Source organism: Capricornis sumatraensis, chromosome 18, assembly GCF_032405125.1.
Source record: "Capricornis sumatraensis isolate serow.1 chromosome 18, serow.2, whole genome shotgun sequence".
Classification (NCBI taxonomy): domain Eukaryota; kingdom Metazoa; phylum Chordata; class Mammalia; order Artiodactyla; family Bovidae; genus Capricornis; species Capricornis sumatraensis.
The window spans coordinates 7,872,268-7,886,730 of NC_091086.1; the positions used below are offsets into that span (position 1 = coordinate 7,872,268).

At 47.0% G+C, this 14,463-nt stretch overlaps 1 protein-coding gene across 2 annotated transcripts in view; it reads right to left on the bottom strand.

The window, feature by feature from the left end:
• Positions 1 to 14,463, bottom strand: part of SLIT3 (slit guidance ligand 3) — a 722,678-nt gene that overhangs the window by 658,209 nt on the left and 50,006 nt on the right. For both annotated transcript variants that reach the window (XM_068990416.1, XM_068990417.1), the window contains exons 2-3: positions 9,660 to 9,731; positions 1,308 to 1,379 (exon numbers count right to left, since the gene is read on the bottom strand). In XM_068990416.1, coding sequence (XP_068846517.1) covers positions 1,308 to 1,379; positions 9,660 to 9,731 — 144 coding nt within the window. The remainder of the gene's footprint in view (positions 1 to 1,307; positions 1,380 to 9,659; positions 9,732 to 14,463) is intronic.

The window sequence follows — 14,463 nt, forward strand, 5'->3', positions numbered from 1 at the left end:
GTGGCAACATTCTTTTTTTTTTTTTTAGTCTATTTTCCCTTGTAAGAAATTAATGTCCTATTTTCAAACGAACAACAGTGGAACCTATGTTGACCTTTGACCTGGAACGAAAACAATGAATGAGACAGTTCATACCACAGAGTTGGGAGTAAGGATTTTGCTGGGTAATATCACTTCCCTTTCTCAGGTCACCCCAGATAGAATGACTCCAAGAGAAAAGAAGGCAAATGACAAAGCTGGAGAATCCCAGGGACGGCAGAGCCTGGTGGGCTGCCGTCTATGGGGTCGCACAGAGTCGGACACGACTGAAGCGACTTAGCAGCAGCAACCAGTCGTTGGCAGGCCCACCGCTATAGATAAGACAGGTAAATCTGGGAAGATCCTTCCAGGTCAGTTGGAGGACCAGTGCGCTGCTACAGCCTCACCCCCTGAATGAAGAAGGAGGCTGAAATACCAGGTCAACCGGGATACAGAAGGAAGCATGGAAAGAGCCGCCCACCAGCGTGACTAAGTGCTCTTGGGGACAATCCCCTCTCCAACGGCACAAAGCAAATATCCAGATGCTATGAGCTGCCAGATGTGATTAACTGAGGAAAGGTGACGCTGCCCACTCAGCTATCTGAGGAGACTCCTCATCATGGTGACCCAAGAGTTTTCTGCAAAAGCATTAACAGAACAAATGGGGGCTCCATCCATCTCCCGTCTCCACTCCCTTCTATTCTCTCCCTCTGCCAGAGTCAGAACGGTGAGCTATTTTTAAACCACTGGCAACACAATCTCTCCTGGAAGTATGGGGGCTTCCTGACATGGGCTGATGCTCCCTCAGAGGAGACGCAGGCCCCCCTGCCTGTCCGTCTTCTCCCAGGACAGTGGGACAGAGGGGCCTGAAGAGGAAGCCTGCCCTCCCTGCACAGGAATAGGGAGCATCTGATGCTGGTTTCCACGGCAGGGATAACCAAGTGTGGTTATCCCACACATACATTCAACGAACTTCTTCACCCACAAGGGGGAAGGCTGAGGCTTGGGCAAGAACCAGCCCCACGCACAGCTACCCAGAGACAGCTCAAGGCCGGGAGGCAGAAAAACAAGCTCCAGATGCCAATTCTAGCATCTTTTAAAGAAAAAAAAGAATAAGTGGATCTCAGTGTCTCTTTAACAGGCATCCAATATGCTCTAAATATAATAGCAAACATTTTATTAAACATTGGAGCTTCTTTTTTTTTTTTTTTTTTTCCTTAGAGAGGCCACAATGAAGCCAATTTACAAACAAATAAAGCTTTTCAAGAAAGGGGGCTGTGTGTACTTACAATCGCTCCAGCTGCTTCAGATCCTGGAAGGCACCTCTCTCGATGACGCTGACCTGGTTGTCTTCCAGATGCCTGGAACCAAAGAGGTAGCAATGGTCAAGGAAGAACAAGGCTCACGGGGTCGCGTATTCGGCTTAGGGCCATGCGGGCTTGGTCACTCAGCCCCTCCCGTGACCCTCTGAGGCCCACCCCTCCCCCACAGCCAGGATCAGTCTGGTGGGACAAGATCCTGCACATCCCAGCTTGGTGCCACGGTAACCAGGGTTTCGCCGCCTGCACACTTCTACCTGACAGATTGGTTTCCATGCCTCTATTTTAAGAATGTTCTCAGCAAATGTCCTCCCCCCTCTAAGCACTGCAGGATGTCGCACAGAAAAAGAAGAGGTAAAAGCTGCTTCTTATAAAAAAATAAAACCACACATATATTCGGCATCTCTTCCCTTGGAGCTCCCTCCTCCGAAGATTCAAAAATACTTCATTGAAAGGGCTTTCTCTGCTCACTCCGTCTCTGGGTCACCTCGAAGAAAGGCTGAAGCTACTGTTGGGTGTGCCTGCCTGTGCCAGGAAGCCCACGTGCCCTGGGCCTGTCTGCTCCCAACGTGAAGGTGATGGTCACAAAAGCTAGGTCTCCCCAGTCATGAAATCTACCCATCTCCAAAGTCCTTCAGGCAGATGATTAAAAGTTTGATTCATGCATGTGGCATATCCTGAGAACTGAATGTACAATGGAACATTTGTTCCCCTAAACTTAAAGAAAAAAAAATAAAAGGCAGCTTAAAATGAATTAGCTTAACAGGAGGGAAGAGAAGAGATGAGGCTGCCTGGTTTCCATCCAGGGCTGCCCCTGGTGGTCGAATGGGACTTAGCGAGGATGCAGCTGTGACTGAAGATGTTTCCTCGGAAGGTGGAGTTTTCAAAGGGCTCTACGTTCCTCTGGATGAGGCAGAAGGAGAGGCGCCCTGAGGCACCTGAAGGAAAAGCAGAAGGAAGAGCAGCCTTGGAGAAGCTTGGTTTTCACTTCGAAAATGACTCCGTGCATGCCAGCCCTCCACCTCTGAGATATTTCAGAACCCCCTGCCCTTCTCAGGCTTAACACTCAGGGCTTCGTGTTTTATTTCCAAGTCCCTATGCCTCACAACTCCTGAGAACAAACAAGGTCTGCTGTTCATCTTCACAGTCCCAGCCCTAACACAGGTTCCCAGCACCACAGCTATTTCACGGACTTAGCGTACGAGTAAAACACTCAAGGGGACCTTGGGCACACACTGATTTTACATCAAAGAGAAGGCTAGTCCAGGACACATGAAGTTTCCGACTACCAGAGTGATGGAGGTATTTTGATATTTTACATGTTTGTGAAATTGTTGAGAACAATTAAAATTCAGGATAGTATACACACATATACATACCCTACAAAAGAAACCCTTTTAGGAAAATCAGCTTACATTTTCAAATTTGAACAAGGGCTTCCCTTGTAGCTCAGCTGGTAAAGAATCCACCTGCAATGCAGGAGACCCCGGTTTGATTCCTGGGTTGGGGAAGATCCCCTGGAGAAGGGATCAGCTACACACTCCAATATCCCTGGGCCTCCCTGGTGGTTCAGACTGTAAAGAATCTGCCTGCAATGCAGGAGACCTGGGTTCGATCCCTGGATTGGGAAGATCCCCTGGAAAAGGGAAAGGCTACCCACTCCACTATTCTTGCATGAAGAATCTCCAAGGACAGAGGAGCCTGGCAGGCTACAGTCCATGAGGTCACAAACAGCTGGACACAACTGAGTGACTAAGCACAGCACAGCACATGAACAGCCGGCCAGAATCCTCACCCACTGTGGCTCACACACTGATGTTACTCCTGACCCTGTAGGCGAGCCCCATATAGGCTCCTCGTTTAAAATGTATGGGCTCCAAGGAGTAGAAAGGCTAAGCTTAGACTTGTCCAAGGAGAAATTATGCATATAATGCCACATGGTATGCTCTCACTCCCAGTCTGGTGTGCTTATCAAATTTGGTTGAGAATCCCTTTCCAGCTTTCTCACTAACAACTGATGGTATGATAGTGGACTGTCTAGTCAACCTCTCAGAGACTCAGCTTCCTCATTTGTAAAATCACACACACACACAAACTAAGTGCTTGTGAGATTAAAAGTGGAATAAAGTGTATAAATGATCTTGCCAGGATCTACAGTACAATCAGAGGCTTAACAAATGTCCTTTTCCTTCCCTTCTCTTTCTGTTCCATCCTGCCATATGGCAAGGAGGGCCTTGGGATACCAATAGACTCACACTAGCGCCTCTTGCTAAACAGGGGACCAGTGCAATATGAGTTACCTAGGGTTTGTTCAGCTGGGTTTTTACTGTCAGTCAATCCATCACAGAGTTTGTTGTCAGTACTTCTCAGCTGTTACAAGGAGCAGCACTAAGGTGGCTGAGTGTCACATTCCCTCAGGGTTTCTAAAGGAAGCTAACTCTAACCTCCCATGATGAATCTCTTAGTTCTGTCCTAATCAGTCTAACACTATCAGTTTATTTCAGAAAGGGAACTAGAAGAGATGGTTGGATACCTACCCCTTCTCCTCCCTGGTCAAGCCCTAGCAGGCTCAGTTCTATAGTAAGTTCTCTGCACACAAACCTTCAAGCTGTGAACTTTCAAACGTGCGGACGTGTGTTCGCATGTCCAGTCACATGAGGCGGGAGTGAAACGGCAGCGTGCCCTCCACCTCCCGCTGCCGACGGTCCTCCAGCTCTACCATGCCCCTCCTCTCCCTCCTCCCGTCAGTCACTCTTCTTGTTCGTTCCCCTGACGCCAGTCGCTGTATGCCAGACGCTGCACTGTGTACTGTACTTCCAAGGGGTATACTGTAAGAGTAAACGTGTTTTCTTTATTTTTTTTCTGTTTGTTTGTCATGTATTATTTGTGTGAAAACTATTATAAACCTATTACAATACATTACTATATAGCTGATTCTGTTAGTTGGGAACCTAGACCAACTTTGCTGGTGTGTGCTAGGTCACTTCAGTCGTGTCTGACTCTGCCACCCTATGGACGATAGCCCGCCAGGCTCCCCCATCCATGGGATTCTCCAGGCAAGAACGCTGGAGTGGGCTGCCATGCCCTCCTCCAGGGCATCTTCCCAGTCCACAGAGTGAAGCTGAGTCTCTACGTCTCCTGCACTGGCAGGCGGGTTTTATCGTTTCATTTCCGTGGCTGTGCTGGGTCTCAGTTACGGCATGTGGTATGTGGGATCTAGTTCCCTGACCAGGGCTCGAACCCAGGCTCCCAGCCCTGGGAGTGCAGAGTCTCAGCCACTGGACCACCAGGCAAGTCCCAGCAAGCAGGCTCTTTATCACCAGCACCACCTGGGAAGCACAGACAGGGCTTACAAACGAGCTCTCAGAACAGACTTTGTTCCTATGTAGGGGAGTAGACAACTTACTCGGAGAAGGAAATGGCAACCCACTCCAGTGTTCTTGCCTGGAGAATCCCAGGGACGGGGGAGCCTGGTGGGCTGCCGTCTATGGGGTCGCACAGAGTCGGACACGACTGAAGCGACTTAGCAGCAGCAGCAGCAGCAGACAACTTACTATACTGTCTTCATAGAGAAGCGTCCTTGACTCTGGTTTGCCTATGGGGTTCAGCCAGAGGGAGGAGATGAGTGGCTAGAAGAATGAGTGAGGCAGGGAAACCGATTCCAACTGCCCCTCAGCCAGACCGCTCCAAGTTGGCTGTGTTTCTCTACCCAAGAGCCCAGGTGCTAACTGGCAGTCCTTCCTTTGCGGGCCTCAGATAACCACTTCCTCCCACTGCTCCTTGAGGCTCAAAGGATGCTAGTGACGGCTGCTAGCCCCAGGGAGCTGCACCAACTCATCCTGGCTTCTCTTAACCTCACCCATAGTTTTGCAAACAAATCTTTACTGATCTCTCCTCACGTGTCCTCCTGGGACCCCGAGTGGTAAGGTAGTTTGGGCCTCTTCTGGACCTTATTCCTAGACCTTTCAGGATCCAGCCTAGTACCTGGTTTTTAAAGGCTCAATAAATAACCAACGTGTGATGAATAGATGAATCACTGAAGGGGTGCGCTGTGAACCTCCTGTCTAGCCTTCCAGGCAGCCGAGGAGAGTGCACTAACCGTCGCTACCACTCTCGTTTCCCTGACCAGCTACAGGGGTCAGGGGATCCAGGAAAGGCTGGACTCCCAGAAGGGCTGACTGCGGCTTGAATCTGCTCTGAATAAGAGGGACATGGGTTGTGTTCATCTTCGGCTCTTTCAGCATTGTTATTTTTTTAACATTGGATCAGAATCAGAAATTGCCCCCACATGATAATGGCTGGAGTGGAGTTTAACTATTTTATTAACCCCATTTGGGATAAAGCTGGTTCCCATACTGTGGGCATAGCAGAACTCTTGCAACAGACTACTAAGAAAGAGAATATAATTGATAACACCAGAAGAGACACCTTTGCCTATTCCCACCCCTTGGAGGAAAAAACTGTTATAGGCAATTCTTGTATCTTCTCCTTGAATATACTTTATTTGGGGAAAATTCCCTCTGGATGAAGCCAAAGTTCTCCAGTCTCCATTTTATCTGCTTCCATCCATTCACCTGCACTGTATTAACAGTTCTGCATGGAAATGGATGGCAAGCTCAAATTATTCAAGACGATCGAGTCTTTTCTGGCTCACAATAAACTGTAAATAAGAAACAGATACAGGGAATATGCCAAGGTGTGATGCAAGTTTTTCAAAAAAGATAGTTGTCTAGGTTACTCAGCTAAAAAGAATAGGTTGAGAGGAAATATGGTTTAAACGTCAGGATATTTTATTGGTGTGAGTTAGAAAACATTTCAGCTATTCCATGCAGCAGATTCTTTCACACTAATAAAGGGCCACTTGAATGGATTGTCTTTGAGCTGCTAAGGAAGATAATGAAACACAGTATATTAACAGAGTCTAGGAGGTGCGGGGAGGGGGAGGGTTTTGGCACAGCTTTATCAAAATAAGAAGAATGTACCAATTAACTGCAAAGATAAACTGTAGTCAGAGGAAAGTTGTAGACCATCCAGAGGATATTAATATGATCTTTTGTGATTATTTTAAACTTTCTATTTGCAGACAGCAGATATGGAAATTGGAATTTTTATTACATCTTTCTGATGTAATGGTATGAAAATCAAAGCATTATTTTTGACTTTGTTAGAAAAATGAAGCATTAGCTGCAATTTCTGACTTGTATGAAAGGAAATCTCCCATAGAAGCAAGAGAAAGAAACGGAGAAAATAGAGGAATGTCTCTTCTTTCAGCTGGTAAATGATCTGCCTATATCTCCTTAATAAAAATCACCTTAACACTGAACCACCAAACTCCCCCGCCTTTATCCCAATCTCGATTCTGATCCACACACCTGTCAGAGCTGCCAGTCACTTGACAGACACGGGACTGCTTGGGGCAAAAGGAAGACTTGGCAGAAGATAGGGCCTTCCCCCCGGGGGTGGTGGGAGGACAGGGCACTGGCCCAAGACCAGAGGACGTGTGGAGGCAACAGCACCTGCTAGCTGGAGGCCCAGGGCTCGGGTCCCAGCACCGCGCCCCCCGGGGCTCGGGGGAGCTCGGCTCAGTCACCTGCACGTCAGTGCTGCATTTATCAATGGCTAGGCCATTACCTTCCTGGCTTCCCAAACTTTCTGAAACGTGAACGAACAGAGGCACTGCACGGAGGTTAGGAAGCACACACTCTGGCTTTGGAGTCCTCCTCCCGCTCCCTGCTCTGCGGAACTTACGCTATCTGTGCCTCTGTTTCCTCTGGGCAGATAAGCATTAGTAACTATGCAAAGGAGCTTAGTCTGTGGAAGGCATCATAGATGCATCGGTCATTATCATCATCATATTTACTTCTCAATCAGGGAAACAACACGATGCAAGTGATGTTCCACAGGCTTCAGTGGGAACAAACAGACTGTTTACGAATACATCGAAACCATAAGGCATTATGAGGGTTAGAAGGACTTCTAACTACTTTTTATGAGTCAAATTGTATGTCCCCCAAATTCATATGTTGAAGACTTAATTTCCAATAAATCAGAATGTGGCCTTATTTGGATACAGGATCTTTACTGAGCAGTCCAGTCAAACGAGGTCATTACATGATTTCCCTGGCAGTCCAGTGGTTAGGATTCCATGCTTCCAAGGCAGGGGGCATGGCGTGGCCAAATTAAAAACAAAAAGTTAGGCCATTAGGATGAACCCTAATCCAATCTGACAAGTATCCTTATACAAAGGAGAAATTTGGCCACAGAGATAGACACACATAAAGGGAAGACAATGTGGAGAGACCTGGAGACAACTGTCTCAAAGCCAGAAAACTCCTGAGGCCACCAGACCTTAGAAGACAGGCCACACTAGACCCTTCCCGCACAGTCCACGCCAGAAGCTAACTCTGTCAGCACCTTGACGCTGGACTTCTCATCTCCAGAAATGTGAGACCATGAACTTCTGTTGCTTAAGTCACCTAGTGTATGGTGCTTCCCTGGTGGCTCAGACAGTAAAGAATCCGCCTGCAATGCAGGAGACGTGGATCCGATCCCCGAGTCGGGAAGATCCCCTGGAGGAGGGCAGGGCGACCCACTCCAGTACTCTTGCCTGGAGAATCCCACGGACAGAGGAGACTGGAGGGCTACAGTCTATGGGGCTGCGAAGAGTTGGGCATGACTGACAGACTTTGTAACAGCAGCGCTCAAAAACTAATACACTATTCACTCCCTGGTTTACAGATAAGAAAGCTGAGGCCCAGAAGCGTACAGTGGTCTGCTCGAGGTCACGTGGGTAGTAAATTCCAAGTCAGGACCAGAACCTACTCTTTCTGGCCTGTAGAATAAAATGCATTGTATTATAAAGGGCTGGTAGTAAAAAGAAGGAGGTGGCTTTAGATATCAAGACTTTAGCTGCGACGTTTAGTAAAAATCTGCCAGTGAAGTTCCAGGACATAACAAACATCAGGCTGCACTCTCAGTCTGGAACCTCACTTACAGGTCAAAATCACCTTCTGAGTCAGGAAGGAAAGAGGTCCAGTGGCTCTTCTCTGGTACTTCTGAACATCTGAGATCCATCAGTGGACATGCATTTAGGTGGCTTCATTCATATTTAGGGGTGGGTGAAAGTGTTCGCCATTTAGCAATGAAACCTAACATTTCTTGCTCCCCCCCTGCACCAATGCCCATCTCAAGTTTTCCTACCTGTCTGTGCAGCTGCAGGTGTTCAGTAAGTGTCCTGACCCTGTCTGACTCTCCCCTCCTTCTTCCCCTTCTCTCCATTAAGCAACAAGATAAATAACTTTTGTCCAGACTGATCTTTTTTTTTTTTTAGCATGAAAAATTTACAAATTCATTGCAAGAAAGTGTAGAAAGCATTTAATAAAACAGGAAGCTTTGTTGCATTGTCCTAACAAAATGTCCAATTTAAAATTAGTATATTACTCTTACATAAAGTAATAATTGGTCTTGTTTCAAGTAACAGAACAGCAAAAAATGTCCTTTTAATAAGATGATGATAAAAGACATGAAATGAGGAGGTTGTTTATCACTTGACAATGTATTCAATGAAACAGAAATCCTAGAATAAGTTTTGAGAGTCTATTCTTCTATGTGCAGATATTTTCAGTTGCTAAAATTCATGTAGTAAGTTGAAGTTTTATGGCTACATTAAAGCTATTTTTGGATCAACAACATTCTGGTTATGTTGTATTAATTATTCTAAAAATATCAAAATAATAATAGTTGTTGATTAATTCTAATTTACTCACAATTTCCTTAAATCTACTTAAAATTCAATGAATTCTTACTTTTTCCATTCTCTATGCACCCGTTAATTTTTTTTTTCTTTTTTCGGGAAGAGCTTATGTTTCTTTTTAGTACTTCCCTTTTTCTAGGGGTTGTGCTAAAGAGGTATTTGTTGTTCAACTTAGTCCTCTCAACTTCAGAACATAGACAATGGTTTGCTCTTTTAATGCACAGGCTGGAGAAGACATCATAACCTCTACGGAAGGGAAGCATGGTGAGCCAACATGATCCTGCTGCCACCCTAAAAGCTGGGCACAATGATTTATTCATGGATCGCCTTCTGTTTTCCCTGTCACTAGAACAGACTTCTTCCATCAGTCTAGTCCAGCCCACAGCACAGAGACACAGAACGAGACAGCTGAGGAAGGAAACCTGGGTGTACAACGCAGGGCTTTCTGCTGCAGAAGGGTGAATTCTAGTCGCCCAGCACTGGAAGGTGTGATGTCAGGGCAGTGGGACATTTCCACGAGGCTGAAGAGCTGAGGGTGAAAATGCATTGGAGAGCCTCATGCTACTTACAAGACGCGGAGGTTCTTAAGTCCAGCAAAATCCGTCTTGGTGATCCTAGTGATATTATTTCTGTCCAGGTCACTGCAATAGAGAACAAATTTGGGTCAGATTTTTGCAGGTTACAATTATGGTCTATTTAACCCAGACTGGCTCAGGCTGGAGGGATGCTGCTTGTTACAGGAGAAGGCTTTCAATGATTAATGACATTACCTAGAGCATGCCCAACCAGGCTGAAGGACACTGTATGGAGTAAGCTAGCCATTGTGTACGTAGTAGAGCCTGGTATGTTTAGCTGCCTGGCTTCTGTTGCCCCTTCTTCAGATAACAAATTTTTCTCTGGAAGCTTCCCTCCCCTGATATAATACAAGTGGGGCTGATCCCTCTTTCCAGCTCTAAGGATGGGCACTTGATCCAGGCCAGGCTTATAAGCATATTAACTCCCTGTGACCACAGTCACTGTTTCAGGAGTACGTGAGTGACTCAAATTCCCCATAGCTTTCTCTCCACTGTAGCTGCCAGAAGCCATCGAGCTATGCCATGAAGAGAGAACTTTCCAGATGCAGATAAGCCTGGTTCCTGATGCTTATCCTGTGAGTAGCTGGATCCACCCATGCCTGACACCAGATTCCTCTGTATTTTGAGATTCTGTGAGCCAATCTATCCTTTCTCCCTTATATTTTGTTCTAAATCAGTTTGAGTTGAATTTTCTATCACCTGAAACCAAAAGAATCTTGACTACCTTGGTACCCATCCAGGTACTTGCCGATTTGCCAGCTAATCTGCAGACTCTCTGAGGGCAAAGACCATATCTCATTTAACTCCATAACCCAACACAGCAGAACATATGCCTGGCAAAAGTAATCTCATGCAACAGGTAAAGACAGCTACGTGGACTATTCTGGCCCCAGCTTGTAGGCTGAAGCTCCTGAGAAAGGTCCCAAAGAGAGGAATATGCCATGGAAGAGCTCCAAGCATTATGGCAGTATTGGTGTCAGGGAGAAGGAGGCCCCTCAGGTGGTAGAAAACCAGGATTAGGGAAAAATCAAAGTCAAGAATGAACCTGTTAACAATCGTATAAATACCATGTCCACTAAAATTATCTAAGAAGACAGGATTTTTTTTAAAGACCATGGATAATATGTTATAGTTCTTAATAATGAAGCCTGAGCAATTAATTCTTATTTACCATGCCTTACTGATGAGAAACTTTTCAGGGTTTTGGCCAAGTTGGAATCTCAACAAGGTATCTATAAATTGGCTTTGCGTCCCTCCAGAACATTCAGGTACTGAGAAGCCATTTTCCCAGTGACAGATCCCACCCATACATTCACGAATCCTTTCGTTCTCCCAGCCAGGTTCTAAATCTTGCTATTATGCCTCAGAAAGACCAGTGAGTTCTCAAGTTGCATAAAGTGACAAGGGAAACAATTTTCATATTCTAGCACTTTGTATAAGGAGAAACCAAGTTAGAGGAGGGACTACTCTTCTAATCTAAAGAATCATGCGCTGCGCTATGCTTAGTCACTCAGTCATGTCCGATTCTTTGTGACTGGAGCCCGCCAGGCTCCTCTGTCCATGGGATTCTCCAGGCAAGAATACTGGAGTGGGTTGCCATGCCCTCCTCCAGGGGATCTTCCCAACCCAGGGATCGAACCCAGGTCTCCCACACTGCAGATTCTTTACCATCTGAGCCACCACGGAAGTCCACTGAAATAAAAATGAAACGAGTCCCTGAGCCACCTCCCTGGGGAACCACCTCCCTCCCTCATCCAGCTTTCCTCTACCTAAAGTAACAATCATTTAGGCTATTACAGGATACTGAGTGGAGTTCCCTGTGCTATACAGAAGGTCTTTGCTGGTTATCTATTTGACTTTACTTTTTTATGGTTATCTATTTTCAGTTCAGTTCAGTCACTCAGTCGTGTCCGACTCTTTGCAACTCCAAGGACTGCAGCATGCCAGGCCTCCCTGTCCATCACCAACTCCCGGAGCCTGCTCAAACCCATGTCCATTGAGTCGGTGATGCCATCCAACCATCTCCTCCTCTGCAATCCCCTTCTCCTGCCTTCAATCGTTTCCAGCATCAGGGTCTTTTCCATGAGTCAGTTCTTTGCATCAGGTAGCCAAAGTATTGGAGCTTCAGCTTCAGGATCAGTCCTTCCAAGGAACAGTCAGGATTGATTTACTTTATGACTGACTGGTTTAAATATCCTGAATATTCCTTGGAAGGACTGACGCTGAAGCTGAAGTACCGATACTTTGGCCACCTGAGGCGAAGAGCAGACTCACTGGGAAAGACCCTGATGCTGGGAATGACTGAAGGAGGGAGGAGAAGGGGATGGCAGAGGATGAGATGGTTGGGTGGCATCACCAACTCAATGGACAGAAGTTTGAGCAAACTCTGGGGGATAGTGAAGGACAGGAAAGCCTGGTGTGCTGCAGTTCATGGGGTCGCCATGAGTCAGACACGACTGAACGACAACAAATTTTAAACACAGTAATGTGTCTATGTTAATTCCAGCCCCTCCTCTGAGAAAAGTAAAGTAACAAAGTTTGTTCTTAAATAGCTTGTGATGGAGAAAGGCTGTATTTAGACTTTTCAGACTAAGCTGAGGCTCGTCAAGGAAGAGCAAGAGTTTCACAGGGAAATACAGAATAGTTGTTCCTGCAAGGGACTGGACACTTGCACATACACAGGCACATCCTCACCCCGAGTGGCTTCTTCCCTCCCGTCTCGACTGGAATGGGTGCCTGGGGACCGTGACCACTGTGAATGTGACAATACAACCAAGGCTGTAATCACCAGGACACAGCACGGCACCTCAGCAGCCTGCGTTACTGGCTCGGCACTGGTATTTCCAATCAACATTTATTTATGAAGGGGCACAGAGCGTGTGGCTGAAACACCGAGGACTTGGGGGCAAGAGTTCAGGTGGGGATTGTGGGGTTGGCTCAGGCACAGAGTCAGTGTCTGGGAGGCTGAGCTTCGGAGGGAAGCAACCACGAGTTTCAACGCCTGTAGTGCCATGTACTAAGTGACTTATAGGCAGTTCATGTCATCTCCAAGGCTCAGTTTCTCCATCAACAAAATGAGGGGGACAGTCTCAACCTCAAGAGTTTTCATGAGGGTTAAATGAGATGATGCATACACAGTGCTTATGAGGCACTGGTTAAATACTCAATCCTGAAACCTATTGGTACTATAATTAGTTGAATTACATCCCCCAACCCTCCCATCCTCTCAGCCTCCCCCGACAAACTTCCACTCTGAAATTTCAGCATACCAAGAGCAGAGGACCGTCCCAGCCCAAATTATGTGCTTTAGAGATGAATCCTGGGATTGCCCAAGGGACTCTGCCGGTATGCTCTTTTCCTATAGGAGAAAAGTGGGGTGCATTTTTGTGGCTAATAAATATTAATAGAATGACAGCACCCAGAGTGGTCCCCTCCAGCTGCCGCTCCCTTGCAGCCTGTCTATGACATCTAATTCTCTGGTATCTGGCTGCAGACAGAGGGTAGGGATAGAGCTGAGTTGTTCATCTGCCCCCAACGCTCTACCCACTTCCACAGGTCAGACAGCACACAGGCTTAAGGAGGCACAGGTCAGGGTTCGAGTCTCTCTACCACTCCCCGCCCCGAGCTGTATGAGTTTGAGTACCTTACTTAAACTCTCTGAGCCTCCACGCTTTATGCAACCCTCTCCTACCTGCAACTTCCCCAGGGGCTCAGTGGTATAGAATCCACCTGTAACACAGGAGCCTCAGGAGACACGGATTCAATCCCTGGGTAGGGAAGATCCCTTGGAGGAGGGCATGGCAACTCACTCCAGTATTCTTGCCTGGAGAAACCCACAGACAGTGGAGCCTGAGAGGGCTACAGTCTGTGGGCTCACAAAGAGCTGGACACGACTAAAGCAACTTAGCACACAAGCATGCTCCTACCTGAAGATCTCGAAACTGTGAGGAGGACAGAGCCTGGACTACCAGCTTCTTGGCTGAAAATGGAATGAAGGAAAGTGATGCTGAGAAAAGGCTGCCCCGCCTCACATGCTTGCTCCATCCTCGGCCTGGTCATCCCACGTTCTATCCTCGGCCTCGTCATCCCAGGCCGGGCTCCTGTGGATCTTCAGCCATATGTCTCAGCCTTCAGCTTTGTTCTTTGAGGAAATCAGTCTACTTTAGCCCAGTATGAGTTCTGGACCATGTGCAGGATGAATGATCCCACCTGGGATGATGCTAGACAGAGACGCCATTTCAGTGTCTAGATGGGAGACGGAAAAGTGGGGCCTTCTCAAAACATGTCTACAAAGAGTTTCTTTGATACACTTGCCTTCAAGAGGTGAAGTCTATGCCCCCTTCCCTTGAACCTGAGCAGGACTTTGTGACTGTGTAGGCAAACAGGACTATGGCAGGAGCGATGCTGCAGAACTTCTGAGCTAGATCAGAAGAGGCAGTAAGTGACCGACTGGCTCCTTCTTTGGGCACTTGCCTTAGAGCCTGAGATGCCGTGCGAGAAGATCAGAAGACCTGGAGTCCCCACTGGTGAGATCACGTGAGGGGGCCAGAGAGACAGAGAGACCTCTGTGGAGCCCTGGGTGGTCCAGCCCTGGCTGTTTTGAGTCTTTCCTGCCTAAAGGTCAGATGTGTTAAGGGCAGACACCTCTGAGATTCTAGCCCAGCTACCACCTAACTGTAACTTATGAGAAACTCAGATCACCCAGCTGAACCATTCCTAATCTCCTAGTCAGAGAAACCATCAGAGACAATACTAAAGCAAGTGTGTATCTTAAGCCATTAAGTTTTAGAGTGACTCA